Genomic DNA, 26560 nt, shown 5'->3' on the forward strand with positions numbered 1-26560 from the left:
AGTGAGAAAGCTTTCCATTGTTTCTTACCCTGCTTCGTTCGTTATATTTGTTGTTCGTTTCATTCGGTATACCCTTTTCCCTTTAAGCTTTGCTGATTTCTGGCACTGAAGAATTGGGTTACCGCGCTGCTGGAGCGCGTTGTTGCACGAAACACAGTGGGAAAAGTCGACGAACTAAAAATCAATCGTAACCACTTAACAAGAAACCTTCCAAATACCACCGATTTCCCGGAAATTTCCACCGCATTGTTGAATTTTTGCAAGAATTTCGGGAGCGCATTTTGACCTCGCGTGCAATCGACAAGAACCTGAAGTGCAAGTCCGGCCCAAGGAAGGTACGGTTCGTACGGATGGGTTCCCTTCAGTTTTAAGCCATTCGTAGCTGGAAGTAAAATTTTATCCCACGGCCATGAACATTCCCGGAAGATTGCAAGCGAAAACAAGCAACAGAGAGAAGAAAAAAAAAAGACGATACAACCAGCCTTCGTCGGACTTGATTGAACTGGACACTGACGAATGGTGGTGGTGCGGTGGGCTCGTTTTTATCCCCGAGAAAAACGTGGCTCCACCCGGCAAAGGATGTCCGTTTACAGCAACGGTGAGCAACGGTAGCTGATAATGGAGATGAAATATTAATACCCAGGCCGGGCACTAAAAGAATGCGGTTTTTTCGTCCACCGCAAGGATGATGAACATCGTTCGGTGTCATACACCGTCCGTTTTTTTTTTGGCTTGTCACGGTGTTCATTTTTTCTTCCTAGAACTGTCTTCTTCTCCTTTCTGGGGAAACTTTTACTCCTGAACTTTGGACGCGTTGTTGTAACGGCAGCACGGATACCGGTGCAGGAAGCCGGAAAGGACGAACCTTAGTCCGGTACGTCCGCATTGCCAACCTGACGGGCTGACGGGTTTTAGCGGCTTATGTCCTTTTGCCGCGTTGCCTTTTTTTTCTCCCTTCAACTTCTTCCACATAGACGGATGGACGCTTCAGCTTAGTTCAGATTGATTGGCGCTGGGATTTCAATGACGCTGCTGGCCAATTGGCGATGGGCACCGCGAGCCACATCGACCCAAATGGTGGAACGAATTTTCGGTTGGTAAATTTTTAATACTTACGTCCTGGATGGCACGTCTGTCAATTTGCAGCAGGACTGCTGTAGGATTTCGGAACTGGTTAGACGGGGCGAAGATTGATTATGATTTCGATTCTGAATAGATGGCGAGCGGGAACGGGAATAGGTGAAAACTGATCGTGACGGTCAAACTGACAGCAGGTTCTTTCTCTCTTCATTTACAGGTACGGCAAACTCTCTGAAATTGTGAACTGTAGCTCGTTAGTGACGGAAGCAAACAAATAGAAGAGCCCGTAACCCCGATGGGATTGTTTTCTGTGCTTCGGAAGTGTGAACGATAAGTAATAGTAACTCCTTTTTATCGCAATGATGTGGTTAATTTTACTATACAATTCGACGTACATATTTTAACTATCGTTGTCTACTTAACTTTAATATCTCACTCATTTACATTTTTATCTTTCATTTACAATGTCTTATCTACAAATGTGATAATATTCTGCTAAGAGTGGAAAGAAAAAAAATCCATTAATTTATTTATTTGTTGCGCTCAAATTATTCAAATTAACAGAAGGATCCTATTACCGTTGCCTTATTACCTTATTTTTTTATGTTAAATAATGTAATTTCGAAATGTGTTGTTGCATGAATAATCACAGTGATTTTTCCGAGATCGTTAGTTTACAATTTCAACATAAGAATGTATAACATTAATTTATAGAGAAGACAAAAGTGTGTAATGTAATCAATCATTTTTTAAGTCGACCGCTGCTGTCATTGTGGCTTATAATGCCTACATTAGAACAGGAATTGTGACAGGAACTCTCTACACATGGATTTTTTTCGAAGAGTTCCTGTACGTCTGTGGATTCGTCTAGATTCCAAAATTGTTCACAACATTGATGGACAATCGTCCCTGATTGTACACCATGCTCAGTTATTTCAATAGAACACACATACTACTACACTGCACTAGATTAAAAGACGTTTGTGAGTACAGGACTGGAGGATGGTTGAGCCTTTTACTACGGACAATTTGCAGGCTAAATTACTGAAGAGCCCTGAGATTTGGCGGCGTATTACAGAGGCGGCCAAAAGCATAACCAGCGCACTGTCCCCAGTGTTCTCCAAGCCACTGCGAACGTTCAATCCAGCTCAACAAGTCCAGAGGTTCTTGCAAAAGGATCCAAAAGCACAACTGCATGGATGCTGCAGGATAACACCAAAAAGAGCAGCGAGAAAAGATAAGAGATAAAAAATAGGAAAGAAAAAGAGTGAATGGTATTCATATTAAGAAAAGGGCAAGATAACGAAGGACTTCTCCTTCTTCAGTAGAAAACGATGAATAACCTCGGCTACATTTTTGGTTAGCGAAATTTAAATGTTATAAGTCTTCAGTTCCGTACTCCTTTATACGCCTATCAATCCTTCAGTTCCATCCGGTACTCTCAAAACCACAAATAAATCGGGAAGTATTTTTAATTGCATTCATTGCCCTCATCGCAATCAAACACCATTCCCGTACGAGGAAATGACTTAATTTCATGCCTCACCTCGTTTTGGCAATTTCGCAACTAAACATCGCACGTTCCACAAGTACTGTTGCGTCTTAATTTATGTGCCCTTTTGCGGATCATAATCGCTCCCATAAGTTGCTCACGCACGCACCGGAACACACGAGCCTTAATGAATGGGGCGATGTCTTAAGAAGGAGCCAAGGGATGTGCTTCTCTTTCCGGTCGTTCGTCTTTCTACGCTTTATCCTGTCCATACGTTTTTTTTCTCTCGCACGGCACGGCATCCCGTAATCTACCCATTCGAGTGGAGTTTCGGCTTTACGATAGCGCATTACATTGGCATTAAATCTCAGCCTTTTACGGCATGTTGTTCACGCGAAGCGTCATAAGCCTACGCCACCAGGGTTCAGCACGAGATGCGAGTCATCGATGGAGGCGCCACGCTTGCCACATCCCTTTTGGTGTGGTGGAGTTACATAAAAAGCATAATTTATGACTCTTTATTATTTTTATTATCATCCGCCGGTTTTCCAACGGTACAAGCGGCGCAACTCGCGCCTTTAGAATCTTCATGAGCATTCACGTAGGTGTATGAGGTTGTGCTTGTTAGCTGCATTACGTGTATCCAAATACTAGCTTGAAAGCACCTTGTCACCGGTTTGCTTACGCAGCTCAACATCACCAGCGTTCGGCCGTCAACAGGAACACTGGCCAGCGGGTCGATCCTCGGGGGCTAATGATTAAGGGATAATAATACCTCAATTTATATTATAATTAAATTCCGTTCATCTTTATTATTTTCAATTTAGACGCTCACCTGCCTGACGGTTAAGTTGATACAATGCTGTGACGTGAAGGCTTGAGGCTTGCTGCCCAACGGAAAAAAAAAACAAAAAATCCCTTATATCCCAAAAACTCCAATACATTCTTACAGCTGGCTCGTTCTTTTTCGCTTTAGCCTTAGTTGTCCTTTTTTTCGGTACGAAACACTTTTCATCGGGGCATCCGCCTGTGAGGCAAATAAATAAGCATCATAATCGACGAAGCAAGTTTGTGTAATGAAGTTTTCCCTCTGGCCATTGGCCCATTTTCACCGACCCACCGCCGTCCAAAATGGCAAAATGTATCTTCTTTGTTCGTTGTTTAGCTCATATTTCGCACCTTCTTCCAGGTAGAGCTTCCTTCTCGGTTGGACTACAGCGTGTAGCTACGAACGGGGGACGTTGAATGTGAAAATGACTTCAGGCGGCCATTCTGTCCATTGTTTCGGAAACGATGCAGCGACCGGTGTGCATTGTCAGCATTAGCTTGGCACCCGGTTGCATTGCCGCATTGCCAGCACGTTGCCAGCTGGCCACTTTTGGTGCAGACACTGGCAGTGTTATGGTGATGAGAAGCATGGCAGTAGGATGGAAACGATGGAAGTAATTTAATTTTTTAATTAATTTTTCCTTCATCAACGTGTTCCTGTTGCAGCTGACATGGCAACGTGGTCACTTGACGTGTTGCTGCAGCCGTTGCTAAGCTTTGCTTTACTTAGTGCTGCACAAATGGCACGGTGGGAACGATACGTTCTTATGATGGGTAAGGCTTATCATTTGGTTTATTTACGTTAAGTAGTTTTACAGAAAATTGTAGAGTATCAAGTAAATTTTTTTAAATTTTCCTGTATTATGTAAATTAATTGATGAATCATAAGTCAAGAAAACAATAAATGGAATGATCATTTTATTTACTGAAAAAACTAAAAAAAGCAAAAGCCTAACTTATTTTCTTCCCTCAAAATTCGGATTCCGTCGCATGATAAAAAACTACAAAAGTTGTTTTTTAAATTAAATAAATTTTAAATTAAAATTTCCTAAAGCTCATTGTGAAAACGCAGAATCAAAACAAACTATGACTCAGTTTGGGTCAGGTGGGCAGTGGAAGTTAGTCTTGACTAACTTCCACTGCTAAGCATCCACTTTTAACTGGTTACTTTGTCACCTGTTTGAAACCCATGCGTCCGTCTTTCATATTTAACTCATCTTCATCTCACTGGTGTAGGCCACCTGCTTAATGGTGAACTTTGTGCTGCTAAAGAATTGATCAACTTTTTTTCGCCGCATCTTTTCACTGAAAGTGAATCACATAATTTGCGTTGTGTGTGAGCCTTTTTCCTCTACCAACCTACCCAATAAAAGAATTATATCCTTTCCCTATCTCGATGCACGTTTCTGCTGCTTTTTAGCTATCAGGGATTTTTGTCTTATATTCATTGATGCTTCCAGAGAGCTATTTACCTTCCCCTTCGACCCATGTAAACGGATCGCACTGGTCAACAGGGAACAACTTACTTTTCTGCTCTTTTCATTGTTTGAGTTACCGAGGCTAAGTTTTAATGTGGTTCCGTGCGACTTTTGCGCCGTGTCGTAGCTAGCAACAATGAGCGCTCGGTAAAAGGGCCAAATGGTCAAACCGTTGTAAAAAAAATGAATGGATAGTATTTTTTTCAAATGCCAAAACCACCTGAAGGTAGAATGAAGTGGAGAAAAAATTATGAAAAACTTCCAAGAAAAAGCGCCCGTTTAAAACCCAAGATAAGCGAATGAAGCTGTACGGGATGCAAAAAAAAAACATCCTGCCCAGAAGAAGACTGGAAAGGTTCGGAAACAAACAAAAGAATAGCTAATTCTTCTTACAGCAGAAATGGCCCTTTACTCACCTCATTTTTTTTTAAATCAATTTTTTTTCTTCACCCTGGATCTTGCAAAGAATTGCACAGGAAACGCTTCCAAAGCTCAAGATTGCGTTTTTGTACTTTGTCTGGCTTTATGCCTCACGGGCATCGATGCAATCGTCTAGGAGTTAGCATGCAATTTCTGGTTCGCTCACCACAAGGACAAGAAAAATGCAAGTTCTATGATGAAGTTTTAATCGACGCTTTAGTGAATCATAATCAAAAATTGCCTCCTTCTCATAATGATGATCGGGTTAATCTACTCCCAAGTGCGGATAGTTCTAACAAAGAAAGATAAAGTTCATTTGAAGTTATATTTTTCCAACACTCGAACAGGCTTCAAAGGTTGATGTTGCTTGTTCCATTTTCTGTCGGTTTTAATTTTCTAACCAGGTGGAAAAATGAAACCCAACCTTTCATCAATCAAACATTCCGTTCTGGATGCAGCCACATGTCCCTTTTAATTGAATTCATGACAATTTACAAGCACCAAGGGCAGATCCAAATCAACACTCAGGTATTGGCTGTCCGCTTGGTTTTGGGTGTAGAATGGAAAGGAATTTATCACCTGCAAAACACGAACACACAACGCTTAATCGAATTGGTTGCAATCAAATCACAACCGACCACCAGCCCAGAACCGTATCTACCCATGGGTTTCTTGAGCGAAACGAATCCTAACCACATTCAAACCATGCTCCATTGGATAATCAGACAGTCATACAAAGGACATTCTCAGCAAACTGGGAAGCATTTTCCAAACGGAGTAGGGTTTTCGATGTGTAAATTTCAATATTCATCACAAAAACTGACCCATCCTTAATCGAGTATTTTCAGCACTAGAGCGAAGAAGAGAGAGCAAGTGCTTGGGTGAATGCGAGTGTGTCCCGATGAGATCTATCCACCTGTACATCATTGGGACCCGGTTACCGAAGGGTTTTTGGGCAGGTCGAGTTTATTCGGTACTCACAAACTAAATCAAAGAATACCCACTTTCTCCCGTTGGTGATCCGAAACAATATGTAATCAATCCCGAGCTCATTGCCAGGGTCGGGCTCTACGGTCGACCGCCGTGAAAGGAAGGATTGATTGATTTCGATCCCTTTTTCCCCACCCGATCCTTCGACGGACAATCAATTTGTTTCAAAATGAATGAATGCGCTTGAGCTGCTTCGGACTGGGCCACCATTGCTGAAATGGAGCCGGTTTTCACTCCGAAATCTTCGCCACACGCACCCAGTGTGGTGCGTGATGTCGTTCTGAGGAAGGGTTTTCCTGCTCATTGTTCGTTCGTTTCCAATAAGTGTGATATCTCCGAATCGAATCAGTTTTTAAGACAACTACCTAAGCCACTTTTGGTAGCGCATGAAAAAAGGGATTGAACCGGATGGGGCGGTATGAACGGCTCATACCGAATGCGAAGGACGTCTGTACGTGCGAATTTGTGTGCGATACACCGGTATCGATACCTTTGGCATTCGGACCATTGATTATTTATGAAGCCGGTAAGACATCAATCTCCGGTACGGTTGTGCATCAACCTTGTTGAGAGTGAGTTTTTTTCTATTTCTCCATCTCTGCTCCTAGTAAACAAAGTTCGCTTTATGACTTTATGTTCGATGTGAAATTTCTTAAATTGTAGACCCATTTGCGCTCAATTGAATTTGAATCGAGCTGAAAAAAGGAGTGCTCACATTCGGGAACGTTTGGTAGTTGATGTTTTTGATGAACTTTAATTGCCAAACCGGCAGCGGGAGGATATATCATGTGCGAATTTATGCGTATTTTGATTGCAAACGTAACAATGCGATATTATTCGAAGAAATAATAGCCGTATGTATTCCGTTCGTTCAATAGAAAATCTTTAAAAATCTTTGAAGAAAACCTTTTTCTATACTTTTGCCTTTTTGGCATAAATCTGTCTGCTTGCAGTTATAAAAACTCGATTTATTTATCTTGTATGTTTATTTAAGTATGGCGGCTCGTTGCCGTATTGTCACTCTACCAATTGGATTTCGATATTTTTGGTAAATACTCCTTCTTCTCGGCTTAAAGACTTTCTAGGTTACTCCACGTTGGCAATCTTATGGTTTGCTAGACTTACTGACACCATGTAGCTGTTCTCACTTCGGAAGGAACGGTCCGGAAGGGATTCGAAACCCGGTCCTGCTGTGTGAACACAAGCGCCAGTCTCGTGTTATTTTTTATTATTTTGTACGTCATTATCAAGTTTTGAAAAAAATAAAAATATTAGTATTAAAACAATAATACAACGCTCCAAATTATGTAGATTCATAAAAAATGCTGCTTAGTTGAAATGTTATTAACAAATATCGAAAATGGATGGAGACGCCTAATACTTTACACGGAGCACAAATGAATACGAAAAGTAGAAAAAATTTCGACATTCAGTAAATACACTGAATAAACATCATTAACAAAATCGTAAATCACTTCTCATCCATAAACGGATGTCAAAACAAAGGCAGCAATAGAGTGTGAAAAACATTGAACACAATTTGCTAAACGAGCGCGAAACCACTAGAATACATCGAACAAGAACCCCGTTAGCTCCAGCCGATTTTGCCACTTTCTAACACAACTTTACCCAGCCACCCGGCTCATACAATCATGCTAATGAAGCTACAAAATTTGTTACCCACAAATCTCTTGGGAGTTTTTTTTTCCCTGGGCACGATTTCACCAGCCATGGGACAAGGAGGATGCTTGAGCAGGCTACATAAAAAGAACCCCTTTACAGGCAATGGTTCCTTTTTTCCCTAAACCGATCACTCCATTCCGGAAAACTGATCGCATCCTTCCGGCCCAATTCGGATGGATAGTGTAACAAAACAAGGGGAAAAAAGACAATTCGAAGAAAAGTGAAACAAAATAAAGGTCTTCCGAGTGTACACGAGTAGAAATGCTTTGATGGGTTCGATACGAAAGCAATATGGAAATTCGATCGAACTTTCACCGTCGGTCCACCTGCTCACGGCCATCCGCAAGCAGTTTCTGTGCAAAACAGTTCCCATCCGATGTGTTTCGAACCGTAGGGAATTTTACTCCACTTCACTCCCATCGTCCTCACGGGATCGCTGCGTCGAAAAAGCGCTCAAGGACACTGTCTCGATGGTAGTGCTGACAAGGACGGACGACGACGACGACGAAAGCTGCGCTCGAATGAAGCGACCAACGAGCTGGAAAAACTGCCTCACCTTCATCACCTTCGGTTCCGGCGAAGCGTAAGTAATCTCTCGCCGTTTCCATCCAGCATTGGGCCCTGATGCCTTTGAGGTCGTCTTCCCATGCGTTAAGCCGGTTACATTTGGTCAACATTCGGTTTCTTATTTCTCCTTTTCATCCTTCCTAGGCCACCTCCGCTCCCGGTGAACTCCTGGTTGGGAACGTTTAGAAGTCAAAAGAATCAATAGGCCTACGCCATTTGTGACGGCTGTGGAGATACGCAGAGCATTTTGTGGAGAAAACGGCTGGCGGGGACAATTGTCTAGGCTAGGTGAACGAGCGTTTGTAGCCGACGGGCAACAACAACAACCGTGTAACGTGTTGACTTAGGCACCCGGGTTTAGTGGTATTGTTTTCGTACGCTATCAAGCGGATGGAAAAGGTTGAATCGGATTGAAATCCAATGGCAACGTACAGCCGATCGATTTCGCTACTTTCAAACGCTTGCCAAACAACAATAGCGCATCAGTTTTCAGTGGCAGTGTGTAACCACTTCGAAGCAGGCGAATTTGTGCTGGTTTATCGACCCGGCATTGGGAAGTTTCATTTGCCAAAAGATGTGTAGCTACTTTTCGCTTAATATGACGCCTTGCTCTACAACCACCCCGAGATCCGATATTTACACTGTACCGTATTGGCCGTTGGCTAAACTTCACAGCAGACATGACTTGGCTGTGAAGTGGGGCGAAAGAAGCGAGCCATTTACGGCGAGCTTGGTTCAGTTTGTGCTAAGCTTAAGGAATTCGATATTTTGCATACGGAGTTGTTTTATTTCAGCATGATGAAACTTATACGGAAGCATGATAGGAAATGGATTAGAGGCACATGTTATGGAAATTTTACACCCATAAGTGCGACGGTGAAATGAAGCAGAATCGCTGCACTTTATACTGCTTGGACAATGGAGATCTGGGCGTCTTTTGTTGCTTAAAAAATTCGATACTAACATCGGATTGGCATGATTCACTTTGTTTTTAGTAATCAAGGTATGAATAATGAGTAACCATTAACTATAACTTAACTTTACGTACTGTGTCAACTGATTAAAAGCTCTGCTGTGTTACTCATTTATGGAATGATTGGAACATCGATGGAGGCGCCTAGTACTTTGCGCATTAAACAGATGAAACTGCATTAAAAACATGTTGTTTTAATGTTTTTAATTAATTACTTCTGGTTTTAGTTCAGGACCTCTTAATCTTTTAAAAGAACTGCTTACCTTAAATGCATACATTTCATTGAAATAGTAACAAATAAAGCTTATTTAAAGCCATACAAAGTCCATATTATGTGCTTCCCGTCTTAAAGAGCTTTATTTTCAAACGTTATAACCTCGCTTTTGGGCGCACGATGTCCGTTTCGTAAACTCTTATATGTTATACCCAATTTAGAATATAATTGATTATCCCTCAACCGCTCGTCCGACTGACCATGGCAATCCCACAAAACCCTACATCCATTTGTTCCGTTGATTTGTGCATTCACTGCAATTGCTTTTCGCTCAGTTGTCAGCTGCAGATGCGGATAGCTGTCCAGGCATCGAAACATCTGACAACCAACATTTCACAATCGACTGACTCGGTTTAGTAGACGAATAAACTTTAACTGTACTATTTTCACCCATTCCAAGAACCATCTCCCACGCCGCCTCCGGCACGGTGTAACGCAGCAAGATGAAAGCAACAAGTATCGCAGCAAATGCAGCTTTCTGCCACAATCGATTCACACGAATTTGCAGCGAAATGGATCAAACACACACACGCCACTTCATGGCACATTCTGGTCCTTCCTCCCGGAAAAGGGTATTGTGGTTTCCTTTGCCGGACCACACCCCATTTCCCAGGCAGTGCGCCAGAAACGTCGGGTAAAGGTGTAAAGCGGATTGCTGATTTTCACTCAAACCGTTCACTCGTAAAATTCCCAATTGATTTCCATCTAAATTCAACCCAATCCTTATCGCGCTCCTTCGCTCCCTTTGACCTGCTGTGTATCTGTTGCAGGTGGCGTTTTTTTTTCTCCCTTCTGCCCAATAGCGTCACCTGGGTTGATGATGGTGGAAATGATCTTCACCACTCTTCGAACTCACCGAGCGTTGTGGGTTGAAGAGCAGATTCCGAACAGTTTCACCATCCCGCAAAGTGGGAAATGAACCACGCTCGGAAACCAAAACCGCCCGGTTGGACACCGACATGAAAGCGGCTAGTGGTCCCGGATATCTAAACTGGGTTAAAATTCCGAATGAGAAATGGATAAACTTTTGCACTCACTTTATACGCGCCATGGGAATTGACATTCCAGAATGCAGGACATTTATGCTTGGATAGGGTGTTAGTGTGTGTATGTGTGTGTGTGTGTGTGCCTGTGGATCTGTGTGGAATCAACGAGAAAAAAAGACAACGAACCAGTGAAACGATAAAAAAGTTCGATATGTGTGAGAGTGTTGTGTGTGTGTGGTCTCCAGCTAATCCTTCGGTTGGTGAGATTTTCTATGTGTTCCGGGTTTTATGAACTTTCCCGGTACCCTTACCTGCTGCTAGGTGACGATCGCAAGTGAGACACCAAAGCCAGACACACACACACACACAAAAGTTCTTGCGAAAACAACCTTCTGTTTCTCGTTCGAATTTATTTTCTTCACGTGCAAAAGTCCTGTGAGAGTAATTCTGGACTATTATTTTGTGCTAGAGCGATTCTCAGCATCTTGGACGGTTTTTTTTATATTTTGCTTCTATTTTCTTTTTATTTGAAATACCCGCGGGATGAAGGGAAATCGTTCACCTTAAATAAAGCTAGCGATAAACAAGCTAGCATGTTGGTGCTTTGATCGTAAAATTCATTGGGTAAACCAACTAGTTTCGGTGGCTTTAAAATATACTTTCTTTAAATAATGTTTTCCAAATTTGTGTGAAATTTACCATCGAGCAAAATATGGTAAATTATTCGCCCAACTCAAAGTTTGATAAATTCTGCTTTCGTTCAACGATCGAAAAACTTATTCGAAAATTTGAACCAACAAAATATATGTTATCGTTCATTTGTATTTCAAACTTAAAGCATATATTTTAATATATCGACTATAAACTTTACTACACCCCTTATAAACTTTATCCCAACGCAGTAGAAAACAATAAGAAGGCAAATATATCGCATTAAATCGAGCATCACAACCTTTTCACTACTGGGAAACGTAAGAGGTTAGCGAGAAGGAAGTAAATAAATCGTTTTGAGCATATACCAACCACTATTCCCCAGGGAGGAAGTCAATTGTGGGCCAAAGCTAAACAGGAAATAATCTTTTACCAGATGATTCGGATCAAACGGTACGAGAACAGAGGGAAGAAAAACCAACAGGCCACTACTTCGTGAAGCGAACAGTTCACCGCAAAGGAAAATGATAATAAATATACCGCTTGAAGTTGTGAACTTTCTGAGATTTGTTTCTGAGACATGAGCGACAATATATTCATTGACAGCGACAGCAAACTTCCCGACAACGGCGAAGTGGGATCCAGAGTAGAAAAACTTTTTTTCGTTTAGTTTTGCAGAGCTAAAACGAAAAAAAAAGCTTCATCACCAGTTTGTTTTTACTATTAGACACAAGATTATAACATGATGAGATAGTTCGGTACAGAATGCGACCAAGTGACACGATGCGAAAGGAAAAAAATAATGAAATGTTGACATTCGGTTGTTGTGTTTTTTTTTTCTTTTCAAGCAAAACGAAAAGGAAATAAATGTTTATCGCACAGTTTCGGTTGTTTTTCTCGCATTCAAGGATGGGAAAAGATGTTGTTTTTAGAGTTTGATAGTTATTTATGCGAAGACCTCCTCGCCATTTCCTACAAAAACAGCGTTCCCTGTCAGAAAACAAAGGCTGCTGGGTGAAAAAGAATTCATAGTTTTTCCCCCACTCCAAGAGTGGCACCAAGTCACAACAATATTTTAACACGAATGGCAGCTCCACCATCGGCAAAAAAGGCGCTTATCAAAAAACGCGACAGGATAAACATTTACTAAAGAATCTCCATCCCGCTGAAGTCTAAGCGCCGTGCTAGAATTTAAAGCAGCTCAGCAAAACAAGCCCCTAAAATTACGATTCCGTTTCTCTCCCCCCGAACCAACTAATGGAAAAGGCGAATTTTCAGCGAGCCCATTAGCAAATTGAAAGAAACATTAGGGGCTCGTTATTTAAAGGATGCGTTGGGAGCGGTGTTGGAAACAGGGGTAAGAATCTTCCGGGTTTTTCCGGTCCGTGGCGTAAGCTCAGCATACCGCTACCGCTGCTGACCCATGAGTGCTTCTAATGCGAAAATATTGCTCCACCATTTTTGGGGAAGGAAAGTTTTAGTTTGTTATGGAGCGTTTTTTGCCCCCAACCGGTCGGTCGGCTTTGGTTGTCGCTCTTTAATTAGATATTACTGCGTCTGGAAGAGGAAGGAAATGGGCTTTGTCGAGGATGATTCGAGAAAAGTGAGCAAACATTTAGTAGGCCATGATCGTTCGCTACTTGTCCTTGAAATGGATTGCGTTTTGGTAATGCTTAATGGCGAGCTTTAAAAGCTTGTTCTATGTTTGTTTTTTCCCTGATGCGATCAGTTTTGCAATCGTTTAGGGAATATATAAGAGTGTCCCATCTCAATGTTATTTGTTGTTGTGGTTTCCATTTTTGTATGCCCATCTCATACCCACACCAGGCCAAAAACGCAAAAACCCAATTTTTATCGATATCAGCTTAGCTTTTTAGGGATACAAATTTCCTGCGTTCCATTAGGATGAGAGGACACTTTTCTACATCAAGATAGCAATTATGGTTCGCAACGCGTGGTGTTCCGGAGGGGAAGGAAAGTGTGGGAAAAAAACCTGTGCCAGCATCTCGTTAACAAGGAAACTACACGCTTCTTTCATCCCATTCCTTGGGCAAATATTTCAAGGTGGATTAGCACCAACCACTCCTCGAAAGCAACGACCCTAGCGGATAGCTCCTACCCCTATTATGGCGGTTTAATTAGCACCGGAAGCAAACACCAACGTTTGGTCTCACCTGCAGTGAAGCCATGTACGCCTTGCTATAGCGGCCTTGCTGGCTGTGCGGTATTTTGTGATCTTGGAGACTTTCGTTACCGTTTGATACGGTGCTTTTTCTCACAGCCTCTGCCACATTGCCACGTTTGCGCTTACGAAAGTAGTGCCCGTGGCCATTGTCGGTGTCGCATAATTACTACGGTTGCTGAGGTTTTGCCCGGGGATTGTTGGAAACGCATGCGGAGGAGAGAACAAATAAGATTCAAATTTAATTATTTCGAATTAGCATATAATCTTATTGCCACGATAATGCCCCCAGCCGGATTATGGCTTCGGATCATTCCACTCACACACACACGAACACGTACACCCTAAACACACCGAATGTTGTTGGTTTGTTTTCTGTATCGACCTGTCACACGTCCAAGAACGAGCGTCAGTACGCTAGCATGTAGAGGCTGGCATGTATACGGAAAGGGTTAGGCCGTTCCCTGTGGCTATCACCTTCACTGCTGGGCAATGGGGTTGATCCAGTAGGAAACGTACTATGTTCATCAGGCATTATTTGCGGACGAGCTTGTCGACGCTCGAGATTCTGTGGGAAGGTTTGTGAGGTCACATAAATCCTCACATCAACCGTACGTGCAATCGTCCAGTACTCTCGCAACAAACCCCTGCACGGGTGTGAACTCTCTCTCCCTCCCTCGTGCTGGCACACTATCGAACTGCAATGTAACGATGGAACACAACAATGGGGGAAATATTTAAGACATTTCAATAATAGACCAGTTCACAGGGAGAAAAGGGATTTACAGACAAGGAAGGAAGCGATAGCGTCATTAGATTGGAAGGTTCGAACCTCGTTGTACTTTTGGAAAATGGAATCAAATGAACGATTTCAACCGAGCACAAGCATGGAATGGAGCGAAGTTGATTGTATAAATAATCCTTACCAGGGTGATTGCGAACGGTTTAGCAGGAACAAGCATCAACCGTAAGGCGCCATCACAAGACCTTTGCGCCAGCAAGCGATGGTACGAACGGTGTAACGTGTTCCGTATCCCGGGCACCGAACAAACAGGAATCGGATCTAATGAATGTGTCTGGAATGTGGTTCTCGTTTGCTAACGTGCTGTTGAAAATGTGACATAGAGTGAAACGGGTGGTTGCGATACGTTCTTGGTGCCCGAGTGATTACTTACCATTATCTTGTAAGACGCTGTCCGGAATGATTAGCCCGGCGGTTGGGTTAGGCTGGAATGTGATCAGGGTACTATTTTCTTGGAACATCGACTTCGCCGTACTGTGGTGCCGCAACACTGGGGAATTGTGGTTAGAAGAAGGTGAAACGCAAACGCCATTCTCTGATACAGATACTACTTCTTTGGACATTTAAGGAAGTTTTGGGAGAACAGCATAACAAATATTATTAAACAAGAGTATGCAATGGCTCTACACCTGTATTAGATTTAATTCAAAAATAATTTGGTATTGATGCAAAGAAACTGGTTAGATAGATTGATAGAAGAGAATTCTTTAGTTTTTTAAGAAAACAAACTTATATCCAATCCAAATGTTGATTAGGTAAGTCGCTGTGCATGATCACAAGTTGTGACAGGCATGCATCACTTTGAGATAATTAGATAAAATATCTTCCATTTACATGCCAAATGAGTACAGATCTTAACAAATATAAAAAATTGCAGCTAGTTAATCGCACCTGGAAGGAGAAGCTATAAACGGTTTGGTTGACGTTTATTATCGTTGGGAAATCAGAAAAATTAATTAAAGTAAGCAGCATCTCTGAGCATAAAACAGTTTCTCAAAGCGCCATAGCTAAAATCGGAACAGTATCATCAGAATATATACTACTTCAGTGGGTTAATGAGGGTTTTTTCAGGATACAATGATGGTTCCTATCCTTGACAACAAGGGTGGCTTAATTTTCATAAACAAACCAATGAGAATGTTAAAGCTCATTTTGAATTTTCCATTCAAAATGAGCTTTAACATTGATGGTGTTGCTCTGATAGTATAGGGAGCTTTTTACTTCAAATAAAGGCTTCTGATAACGTCGAACTTAACGATGTTGAAGTCGAATGATGTCTGTTGAATTCTGGACATAATCTCAATCGATCACACAAAGCTTTGAATAAGTCTAGACTTTGATTACCGGCAGAACAATGCGTGCAATTCGAAACACTTAACTGACTGAAGTCCTTTGCTTATGCTAAACTTTAAGAATCACATTGACCAACACATTTTGTCACTTTGTATTCCGTAAAAAACCCTTTGGTCTATTATTTCTCATCATTTTTATGATTTTTATGACTTTTAAATTTTATTGACATTTTTATTATTTTTATGACTTTTTAATATCATTTATGATATTAAAAAGCTGAAATATTGTACTTATGAATTTTAAAGGTTGATTGAGCTCTCAAAAAAGGTACAAAACATATTTGGAAAACTTTAAAAAGTAGCATCCTTTCATAAACTTTGGAAATATTGTAAAACAATATGATGGTGTTTTTCTTATTACGCTCAATCCATCTCAATCACCTACTATAATCCCTGATCCAATAATACACACACAGCTCTGCATCATCATCTGCAGCGTAATTAGTGCTAGTATTTGGAGATTATCTTAACAATCCTCATTTTACCACAAAGTAAACTTAAATGACCCTGTTTTACTAACCGCCCATGTGCTAGCAGGAGCACAAAAACGCGTCCTAGGAGTAATTGATAAATAATTATTCAAAACTACAAACCACTCTATCATGGTACCGACCCACATCAGACAGTGGTTGCAGTAAGGATTACAGCAAAAAAAAAAGGGGGCAAGAAAAGCTTCCATCAGAAAGCAAAACTAATCCATGTACCCAACCGGTCCAACCTTACGTTTGTTCTGACACCTGACGTTCCATCTCGGATCGGTTGCTTGTTGCAGCTCTAAATCAACTCTACCCGACCTCTCACAACACTTGTCCGATTAGGAGCGTTAGTACAAGTAAATTGAAACAATCTTTCTCACGAACGGCAATAAAAACCACCGTCCTTCTGCTGCTCCAGCTTTATCCGATCGTATGCTGCACTCGCTCCGCTTTATCCTTCCACTAGCTGCTGGCTGAGACGTGTCCATGGGTCGATAGCAGCACACAATAAAATATGATGCAATTAAAGGCAGCAAGTGCGCTGTCTAGATGTTGCCACACTTTCAGTGCACGCTTTTGTGTGGTACACGTACACGTACTCTGATACTCGGTTGCTCTTTTTTGCTTGCGTACCGTCAACGTTATTATGCCGCACAGCAACATGCCAATCGGTTGGCAAAACGAAGTATTCCCAACCCTTCGATGGGCAGGCTCATTTCCCATCCGCACGTCCTAACCTAACAATGGGCGGCTGGTAGCAGATGAAGTGAGATGAAATGGTTCTTCACTGCCAACGATCGTTCGCTTGCTAGTGTGTGTGTGTTCGGCAGCAATCGGGTTTTATTTTCTCCATGGAAATACATTATTTAACACATCGTTGAGCAAAATTAATTGAATGTAGAATTGATTAGACTTTATGCTGTCGGTACGTTGGAGAGTGAAGCTGTACGATGTACCGTTTGAGTTGCTGTACAGCAGGTTGGTGTTTGTTTTCTCTTTTCTCAATCCTTAATACGTACGTGGAGTACGTTCCCTCTATCCAGCATGAAAGGATGTAAGCATATTCTTTGAACAAGCATTAATAACCGATTGTAAAATACATGTTTCAGAAAACTATTATCGGTAAGACTGGTTCGTGGTAGCGTGAGTTTCTCAGAAAATCATCCTTCATTTTCCAACATCACACAAAGTCGACGGCACAAAATCGACCCCGTACTCCGAACGTTTTTTCTCATCCTCAGCGGATGAAATTAAAAAAAATGTAAATTTTCCCACACCCACAATACAATTTCAGTAAGCAAGAGAGAAAAAAAAACACACAAAGCACATTCATCCCAATCAACCCCTCGGCGGTGGTCGATGAGCTGGAAGAAATAATGACCGGGCACTGCGACGGGGTACCAATAATGCCGGCAGGCAACATAATAATGTGCCAACTTTCCACCTCATCAATCCTCCAGCTTTTCCTACTCCACCACCTTCCCGCACCACCTCGAAAGCCCCCTGCTTCCTTTGCGATCCGTTTCCGTTTGAGTGATCATCGATGGCAACCCACGGCCGGAACCGGGCACCGGAAAATGAATGCCAAAACGTGCTGGGCAAAATTTCGTGCAAAATTGAAAGCCCTTGGCCATGGAAAGGCGCACGGTACGCTGGTACGCCCGAGTGTCTCATAATTTTTCAAATGGGAAAATGAATTCATTACACACAATGATGGATGACTCATTTTGCTTCGAACGGGAAACCTCGGCGACCCGCCGGTAGCCAGCACGGTGCAGGAATATAAAATTAGAAACCCACATTAAGTCGCCATGGGTTGGAATAGAGCTATAGTGAAGTTTATTTTTAGGTGAAATTGGTGCGAGATGTGCATGGAATTAATAACGTAGAGAAAGCTTTTCAAGCATTCTACTTAAACATTCGTATCATGTTCAGTTGTTTAAAATTTTATGTATTTCAATACACCTTGAATTCCGATTCAAGGTTCCATTCTGTTGGCATACACTGTGGCATTATAAACGTTATTTTGTTATGAAAATTACTGAAAATCTATTCATTATTATAACTTTTTTTACTTGAAAAATAAACACATCATCCCAGGAAGTCTTAATCCGCTCTCGAGTATGGTTTTCCTCTTCTGGGACACGCGCTATCGTTCAACGTTGCTAAGTCGTACGCGCTAGATTCCACAGGTGAAATATGAGCGTCCTGTTAGCGCCGCGCGATCGTACAATGATTAAACCCGTTGATGTAGTCCAACGTCTGTTCAGCTTCCGTACATGTTTCAACCGTTTGCACCGGCATACCGTATCTATATGCTACAAACGCTGATTTCAAAATTTTTCGTCCTAAGCAAATGAAACGCTTGATTGCTTACTTCAGTTCCCTCCATCATAGAAATCACGACACTGCGCCGAGCGTATCGGTATTCGGAGCGATAATTTGTTTCCAAAACCCCAATCGGAACATGATAGATTCCTTTGCTGGCTGTAAAGCGTACAGGCGCGCCCAGACGCTCCACAAAACGGAAACGCACCACACTTTGCTCAATCAACTATCGCAGTCGATGCGCGGGTTCGCTTTGAAAGATCAAACATAATTACTTCACTAATTGAAGGCAAACACGCTGCCGGTGATGGTCCCGCTACAAGCAAAAATTGTTGTGCTGAAAATGTTCTTCGCGCTGTCCTTTCGTTTTCGTTGAGCAGCTAGGTGATAGAATTTCATGACAGAGAGAGAGAGAGAGAAAGAGGGAGCCACAAGAAGGTATCGCAAACGGTAGAATATCAGTGTAATCAAGAGCCCAAGCTTGCCCGAGCTCGTTTGTGGCGATTCCGGTCGTTTTTGACAATTTGATGCGCAAAATTAAATTGGGATCAATTTATCACCATCGCAGCAGGGTGAGTGATTGCGAGCTGATTGCGACTCGTAGGTAAAGGGCAACATTGTACAGCTACAGCAACAAAAAAAAACCCCCCGCCTCGCAACGAACGTGCTGAAATTGACACAAGCATCATGATTGTCAGCTCGATGACGGAGAAATACGCGGGCAATTTAAAAAAAGAAACTCCACAGGCGCGTTGAGTGACGCACAACCCCATCGATCGGTTGGCAAACAGTGCCCGGTTCGCTTCGTTGACAAGACTTTGGATGATATTTCCTTGGAAGCGAAAAAAAAAATGTGACGAAACCAAGGCCAAAACCCGAACCGCACCCGTTGATATTGAACGGATTAAGGATTAAGCTAAGCAGCGGTCCACAATTGCTTCTCCATAGCAATGGCGAAAAGTGAGCGGAGTCCATGTGGTGGTGACCCGAGACGAGCCACTTCCGGGTTTTCACTGTTGACATTTAATTTATTCAAAGCTATTTATCATAAAACGACGCGACCGAAAGTGCTGAACGAGTTGTCGCCGAAGGCCCCGCGTTCGCGCAACTGTTGACAGATTTGTGCCCAACCCAACCCGACAGCAAACCTGACCCACGTGGCCCAGTTTCACCTTGCCGCGAGGGAGCTAAATCTGTGCGTGATGGGTAAGAAACGTTTCGGAATTGATGACAGAAAACTAACCGAATGACAAATATTAGCAATCTATTTGAATTATGTTTACACGGTGAAATACCTTTCATTCGTGAACAACTGCGTACAGCATGTTCCACCTGCCGGAGATGGGTAACTATTTTATTAAACTCCACCCCTTCCATATTTGCCAAACGGAGCGTACAGTGGTTGCCTCCGAAAATCATCGTTCTCATTGACAAATGAATGGTAATTAGATGTTCTAATTTGGAGCACATTAGGCAAGGCAGAAGTACAGACGAAGTTCACAGAGCTTTAAGCTATTCTTTTACTGCTTTCAGGTGTCTCCGGGTTGTTGCGTGTGCCGTTGTGTCAACATACCAATCAAATCATTTAGAAGCACTCGGTTTGGTACCGCAAACAATCATGCTAATGGACGGTAAAATGGAGACCGTAGGCAAATCGACGAATGAGTATAGATATGAACATTGTGCTAGCTAAAGCAAACAATATTTCAGTTAGGCTTCAGTCGTAACATCAGTTGCAAAGCTGAATGTGAAGCAATATGAATGTACAATGTGACGAAGTATTTTAGAATTACTTTGTCAATTTTTATCGAATCAGCCTGAACATATGCAATTCACTTGATACGTTGAATGCCACAGAGACACACCTCAACTGATAATGGAAAATTTACTATTTATTTTTGTCTTTTATCTGTGATTTTGTATTTTATAGTCGTAAACCAAGATCAAAAATTGCGTAATACTCCTATATTCTGACTCCCGTTCACATCATTTTGATTTCTTCCAAAAAGTTGCCTCCCTTGTAGACAATTGTAACGCGCAACAACATTCAACACCTTCCGAGAAAAGGGATTATCGCCGATAGCTTCTGCCAACGCAATATCAATTGTTTCGTTTAACTAATCCAACCCAACCAGATGGCAGAAACCGATTACCAACCGTGCCTGGTCGAAAGCTATTGGCTTTTTTTTTTCTTACCCTCCCATTATGCGGATGCGAAACACCTTCCCTTGGAATATGTTTCACTTCATCGGTTTTGCTGTGTTGCTGACGGCAAGCAATGGTTTTATGTCATTGTCCAGGATGACAGGGAAAATCTCCTACCTTGTGCTAACCAATCTTCTCAATCTAACACCCCTGCCCGGCTAGGAATGCTCAATCAAGCAAAGGCATGCCGAGCCAACGTCCATCGGATTAGGCACTGTGAGGCACACCTTTTGTGCAATAATATTTATTGTGATTAAATATAAGTCACTTCCGGACCAGGTGGATCAGGTGACACACTGGTACCAGCTGGTACCGTCGTGTGTCTTTAGCATCGTTTACCCACCCTTGAGCGCCTCTTAAATACCCCCTTGTGTACACCGAAAGATACGCACACCTGACCTGCTGCTCTTGCTGCTGTCAACCGTGCCTGTCCATGCTCATTTTGCTTGTGGTTTTGAAACGAATGTCCATACCTTAGCTTCAGCGCTTCCACCATTTCCCATTCGAAGGCGAAAAGTCTTCCTTTTGCTTTTTCTCGTTACAGAAGCTGCTGTTGTGTTGTGTCCCATCCCATCCCCGAGGGTTCCAGATAGCAACCTACGTACACTCAAACTCCCTTCCCACCGTTCGTTGTTCGCACAAACCATTTACGAAGACAAGACCGGGCACTCATATTTCATCGCCAACATCATACTGCAGCAAGAATTAACAGGCTGACATTGTAATCTACCTAGCCCACCGTAGGGTGACCTGCCAACGGTGGTTTGGAAGGTTCGTGTACGGCCCAACATTTTCCGGAAAAGTCATCCAGTGCTTTTTACGTGCTGTTTGTCGGGTGCCTGTTCAATATTTCCCCGAACTAAAACGGCAAGATTTTGGCCGGGGCGGGGACACAAACGCAGGAAATATATGCGGTGTGCGGTGAGGGTCGTTTATGATAAATTTGTTACAGTTTGAGTCGCCTCGTTCTTCTTCCTGGCCTACGCAATATCTTCCGAAGCGAAGGTTGTAGTAAATTGTTAGCTTGTGCTTCGTAGTACCGAACTTTTAAGAACACCATTTTCACTTTGTTGGCTATCGTTGAACCTATCAAAGTTTTAACTTCTGACAAAAGAAGGCAAACATTTTGATTGGTTTTTTCTTTTATTCTTGTTAAGTCCGAGGACTCCATGTCTTTCTTTTTCATCTAAGGTTTCTGAAGATATTAGAGTGCCAGGCCAACACCCAGTATTTTTTAATAAATTTCTTAAATCACTTATCTATCATTGTACTTGAGCTAAAACATACCAATTCTTGTATCAATGCCTCTTCTTGGCTTAACGACCACCAAGGTCATGCCGGTCATTGGATGGCTTACTAGACTTACCGATACCACGTAGTTGGATAGGGAGGGTCCGCATGGAATTCCGCTCCTGCCGTTTGAAGACCGTCACCGATGTCGCCTACACCAGCCCTAATGCTGTTTGCAATGAATTTCAGAAAGGTCGGTGATCCTGAATGATCTACCACTGGATGTAAGTAAACGGAAACATCCTACGGTAGAACGTGTACTGCACGACAACATCGAACCCGATGAAACTCCCGGAAGATGCATCAGATGCAATTTTCTGATGGCAAATGTTGAGCGCAAAAGGGCCTATAGTCTTTCAATGCAATTTGAAATTGGATGTTGCTCTGCTACTTCTGGTTGGGTGCAGAGCAATGAAAGCTAATCTAATGAGTGCACAAAAGGACATCTAGACCGAAGCTATTTTAGGTTTGCAAATGATATGCCTAACTGAACAAAAGTGAAATGATTTGCGTTCCCTTTGAAGTTTGTGTTCAAAGAGTGTTTCGAAATTCAATAACCGCACAGCTTTATGAGGTTTCTCGTGTACTCTTATGTTACTCTCTAGAAAGGACAAAGATTCGCATCGTAAGGAAGCACTCAAAATGTTAGCAGATTTTTAGCATAAACTAGTAATGTTTGAACCACGTTCAGGATGTAATGGTGCATTAGAACTAGAATCTGTTGCACATTATACTCTCTGTTCAAGATGAAGAAATGAGTGTGTAATTAATTATATGTTTTACATTAATGCCAGCTGTCCTAGCCGACCCAATGAGCCGATGTTTCGTCTAAGTATATTTCTATATCACCCAGTTCGGATTGATGAACTTTATGATGGTAATCGTCATTACTAATTCGAATCAAGAGGCATCATCATTACCATCGTTAAGCATGACAGCGAACTCGGGTGCCCTCGAAGCCCATTAATCAACCATTGCCTCGAGTAGCATTTTTACGGTCAGTTCCATTTTATCTCCCAACGGTAATGAGCGGTTAGTTTGACCTCGTAACGATACTTCCACTGCAGGGAACAAAAACGAAACACGGAGCTGTTTTCTATGCTATCATTCAAATCAAACATCAGGTGACCCAAACATAAGAAAATGAGAGTAATTGTGCGTGTGGTTTCACTAGAAAGAGACGGAGAACCGGTGAACAGACAAAATGAGTGCGAGTTTTTCGTTTTGTTCGAGGACAATCATCTATAATTTTACCTAATTAATACTACGCGCCCGTGATGGACGAGTTTCGAGCATGTCAGCAGCGTTATTTATAGCATTACAGCGATGCTCACTGACCCAGCTATTTATTAATTATCCTTTTTCTCTGCCATTTCCCGTTGCTTTTCAGATGTGCCGACTCACCTGGAGAAGGTGCTGGTGAATGAGACGGCGCAAATTAAATGCGACGTCTCGTCCAATATCACGAACGATCGTATTCTGCTGGTAGTGTGGTACAAGGATAACATACCAATCTACAGGTAAGAAAAGATTTCGAAAGGTTGCATTTCAATTTAAAAACTATGTCTCGTGTACGAACCGAGAAAAATGTTGTTAGTACGCCTCAACTGGATTCGATGCATCGGGAACAGTCAATGATTTAAACATGATCATCGTTTACCGCATGGCAAGACGTGCGTGAATAAATATATTCATTCTTCATCGTCCACATCTCACATCTCGCTCTATCTCTTGAGGGTTATTTTGTCTGTGATTTCGAATAATTCGTGAATTTATCGTACGTTGACACCGATCATCGCGCTAAAGTCCTACTTTAAACCTTCCTTATCGCACTGATTCGAGGGTTTTTATATTTTCATATTTTTTTCCTATTCGTGTCTGCAAATGGTGATCCACAACGCTACCGACGATGGTGACGAAATGATCGTAAAATATTCAAACCATCAATCTTCTCGTTTTACACGACCCAACAGCGACCGATGGCTGTCTCGGGTGGCAAACCCACGACAAAACTTGCTCGCACCAATTACGTTAAGCATGGCTTCTTCTCCCGGGAGTGCAAAAAAGTGGGTTGAAAATGTTGTGTGTCGCGCTTGAAACTGAAGCTGGGGCAACAAAAAAGAAAAGAGAAACCTTCCACCCACCCAGCGACAATCTCGATGGTGGAGCAGCGTGCTTAGGTTTAGAAAAAATAATTTACATATCGATAACTTTATCAGGCACGTCGTTTCGTTTCTTTCCCGTGCCAATCGCGCGTTGACAAAGTCGGTAGCAAAAACCGTTCAGCTGCTCGGGGCTGATGAAAAGATCAACACATTCATGGCACTGAACGGAAAAAAAATAAACAAGAAATCGAAAGAGGGCAAAACATAACAGAAAAACCATCACAGCACCCACTTTACCACCCAACTTTAGGATGAAAAACAATTTTCAATCTAACTACCATTTTCCCTCCACTTCAGGCCGTACTTTGTGTCGTTTTTCACACGATTTTTTCCCTTTTTTCTTTGGTTTGCTTCCTGGAACGAAGGTAAACGTCATTTTTTCGCATGAACAGCGTGAGTAAAATTATATATCACCTCACACGGCAGTCTGATCCTTTTTCCAAGGAATCGTTTCAAGGCGAAACATACCACAGATGCACACATATTTAATGTGAGCAATGGCAGTGCCAGGCAGCATCCTCAGCATAAACATATCGTCTATTTTCATAATAATATTGAGCAGGAATAGCATCAAACGTGTAGCCGAACCGACTCGTTCGTACTCACACTACTCCGCTAAGCAAGGCGCGTGGTGGCAAATGGTTCAGATTTTTTTTCAACACCCAATGGAGTTGCTCCTACCTCCCAGCACAGGCTGCACACTCTCCAGTGGAACGCAAATTGGATTGGATATGTGATGAGGATCGCAAACAAGATATCGTTCCCACGTTTGTTGTTGCAGTACGCACCGTGTGCCATCCTCGACGAGTCGCACCTTGAAGCGGCTGTCTAATGCTTGTGTATTCATAAGTGATGGCTTTGCATAGAATTTTTGGTGGGTTTTTTTTTTGTTGCTCGCTTTTCACGAGCTTCCTACAGAGAAATCGTTTTCTTATTCGTCGGTGTTACGCGCAAGCTTGTGAGTGGGACCCGGGTACATACCGAACGAAATGACGCTACTAGCTCACCTTATGCCCTGTGACAGCGCTGTGGCAACGAAAGGTCGCCATGAGTACATGAGAAAATTGATGTATATGTATGCATATAGCATATTTAACATAAAAACACAAAGCATTTCTCATAGCGCGCAAAACCTAAGTATTCCATTTGTCAAGACATCAACCAATAAGGTTATGTTAGATTATGCATGTTTGTGTGATGTTTACGTGCGAATTTGTACGAAACCTTATTGCGTTTTGTGTTGTCTACTTACCTACATATGAACTAGTTTGTAGCAAAAATGCATATTTATATATTTAGTTGTAGTTAGTTTTCGGTCGTGAGCGACAGAGCTACCTCAATCGCTCCCCTCGCCTTATTGAGTGCGCTCAGTGCGCTCCGCACCAAAAAAGTCTGGTAGCTCAACGCACATACATGTCACAAACGCCTCTGATACATGGACCCTGTCCAAAACAGACGAAGCCTTCTTAGCCGCGTTCGAGAAGAAGATGTTCAGAAGGATCGTTGGCCCCGTAGATGAGGAAGGACAATGGAGGAGCCGCTACAACGACGAGCTGTACTGTTCTCAGCGGACGACCCAGCTCAGAAAGTCGTTTTAGACTGACCACACGGACAGAGGAGGCGTGGTAGGCCCAGATTGAGGTGGGAGGATGGTGTGGAATCATCCGCCATCAATCATTCGCGCTTAGAAGAGTACTGTGCACTGAGTGCTGAGCGAATAGCGTTCAGAACAGCTCGCCGACTGATATGCAAATAACATTTAAAAAATGCATATTGAGCTATTATTTGCTAGAAGCTCACATTACAATTTTTGTCCTAATCAAGAGTAAATACATGTTTTTAACAATGTTCTGTGTTCATCACTCAGTTTACAGGAGAAAGTTAGCACAGATCAACAAGCGCATCGCTCAGCGTTCAGTGCACTCTTCTTACCGCTATTCGCACAGTGCTGTCCTACTGCCTGTTCATATGAGCTACTATACCTTACACTACATAAAGCCATTTAACGGCAACCACTCATTAAACTTATCACATGTTTTCGTCTATTGACTTAAAGCATATCAACTTTAAACTTTTTGAGATGCAATTTTTTTTTGTTGCATGGCAAACATATTACCACTAAATAAGAAAGTAAAATTAATTTTAAGTTTTATTCATTTCTCAAATATCTACAATTTACTGTGTTTCATGGCCTGGGACAATTTAAAAATATGTTGAACGTAATTCCAAAGTTTTTAAAGAGCGCAGGCGAAAAAAAGTTATTAGAAGACGCTATAAGAAATACCAAAACCCTTGCTAGACAAACACCCATCGCAGCGGTGTACGCCATAATCTCCTG

At 42.2% G+C, this 26560-nt stretch overlaps 4 protein-coding genes across 5 annotated transcripts in view; 2 read left to right on the forward strand and 2 right to left on the reverse strand.

Moving 5' to 3' along the window:
- LOC126556713 (mucin-5AC) overlaps window positions 1-26560 on the reverse strand; it is a 469299-nt gene that overhangs the window by 257499 nt on the left and 185240 nt on the right. The window lies entirely within an intron of this gene.
- LOC126559387 (histone H3.3A) overlaps window positions 1-26560 on the forward strand; it is a 244656-nt gene that overhangs the window by 47948 nt on the left and 170148 nt on the right. The window lies entirely within an intron of this gene.
- The window catches only part of LOC126556958 (hemicentin-1), a 186995-nt gene that overhangs the window by 29851 nt on the left and 130584 nt on the right, over window positions 1-26560 (forward strand). For both annotated transcript variants that reach the window (XM_050212538.1, XM_050212539.1), the window contains exon 2: window positions 23448-23577. In XM_050212538.1, coding sequence (XP_050068495.1) covers window positions 23448-23577 — 130 coding nt within the window. The remainder of the gene's footprint in view (window positions 1-23447; window positions 23578-26560) is intronic.
- The window catches only part of LOC126557535 (uncharacterized), a 272688-nt gene continuing 252320 nt past the window's right edge, over window positions 6193-26560 (reverse strand). Inside the window, exon 3 of the mRNA XM_050213342.1 lies at window positions 6193-6206. The gene's annotated coding sequence lies outside the window, so the exon portion shown is untranslated. The remainder of the gene's footprint in view (window positions 6207-26560) is intronic.

Source organism: Anopheles maculipalpis, chromosome 2RL (assembly GCF_943734695.1).
Source record: "Anopheles maculipalpis chromosome 2RL, idAnoMacuDA_375_x, whole genome shotgun sequence".
NCBI lineage: Eukaryota > Metazoa > Arthropoda > Insecta > Diptera > Culicidae > Anopheles > Anopheles maculipalpis.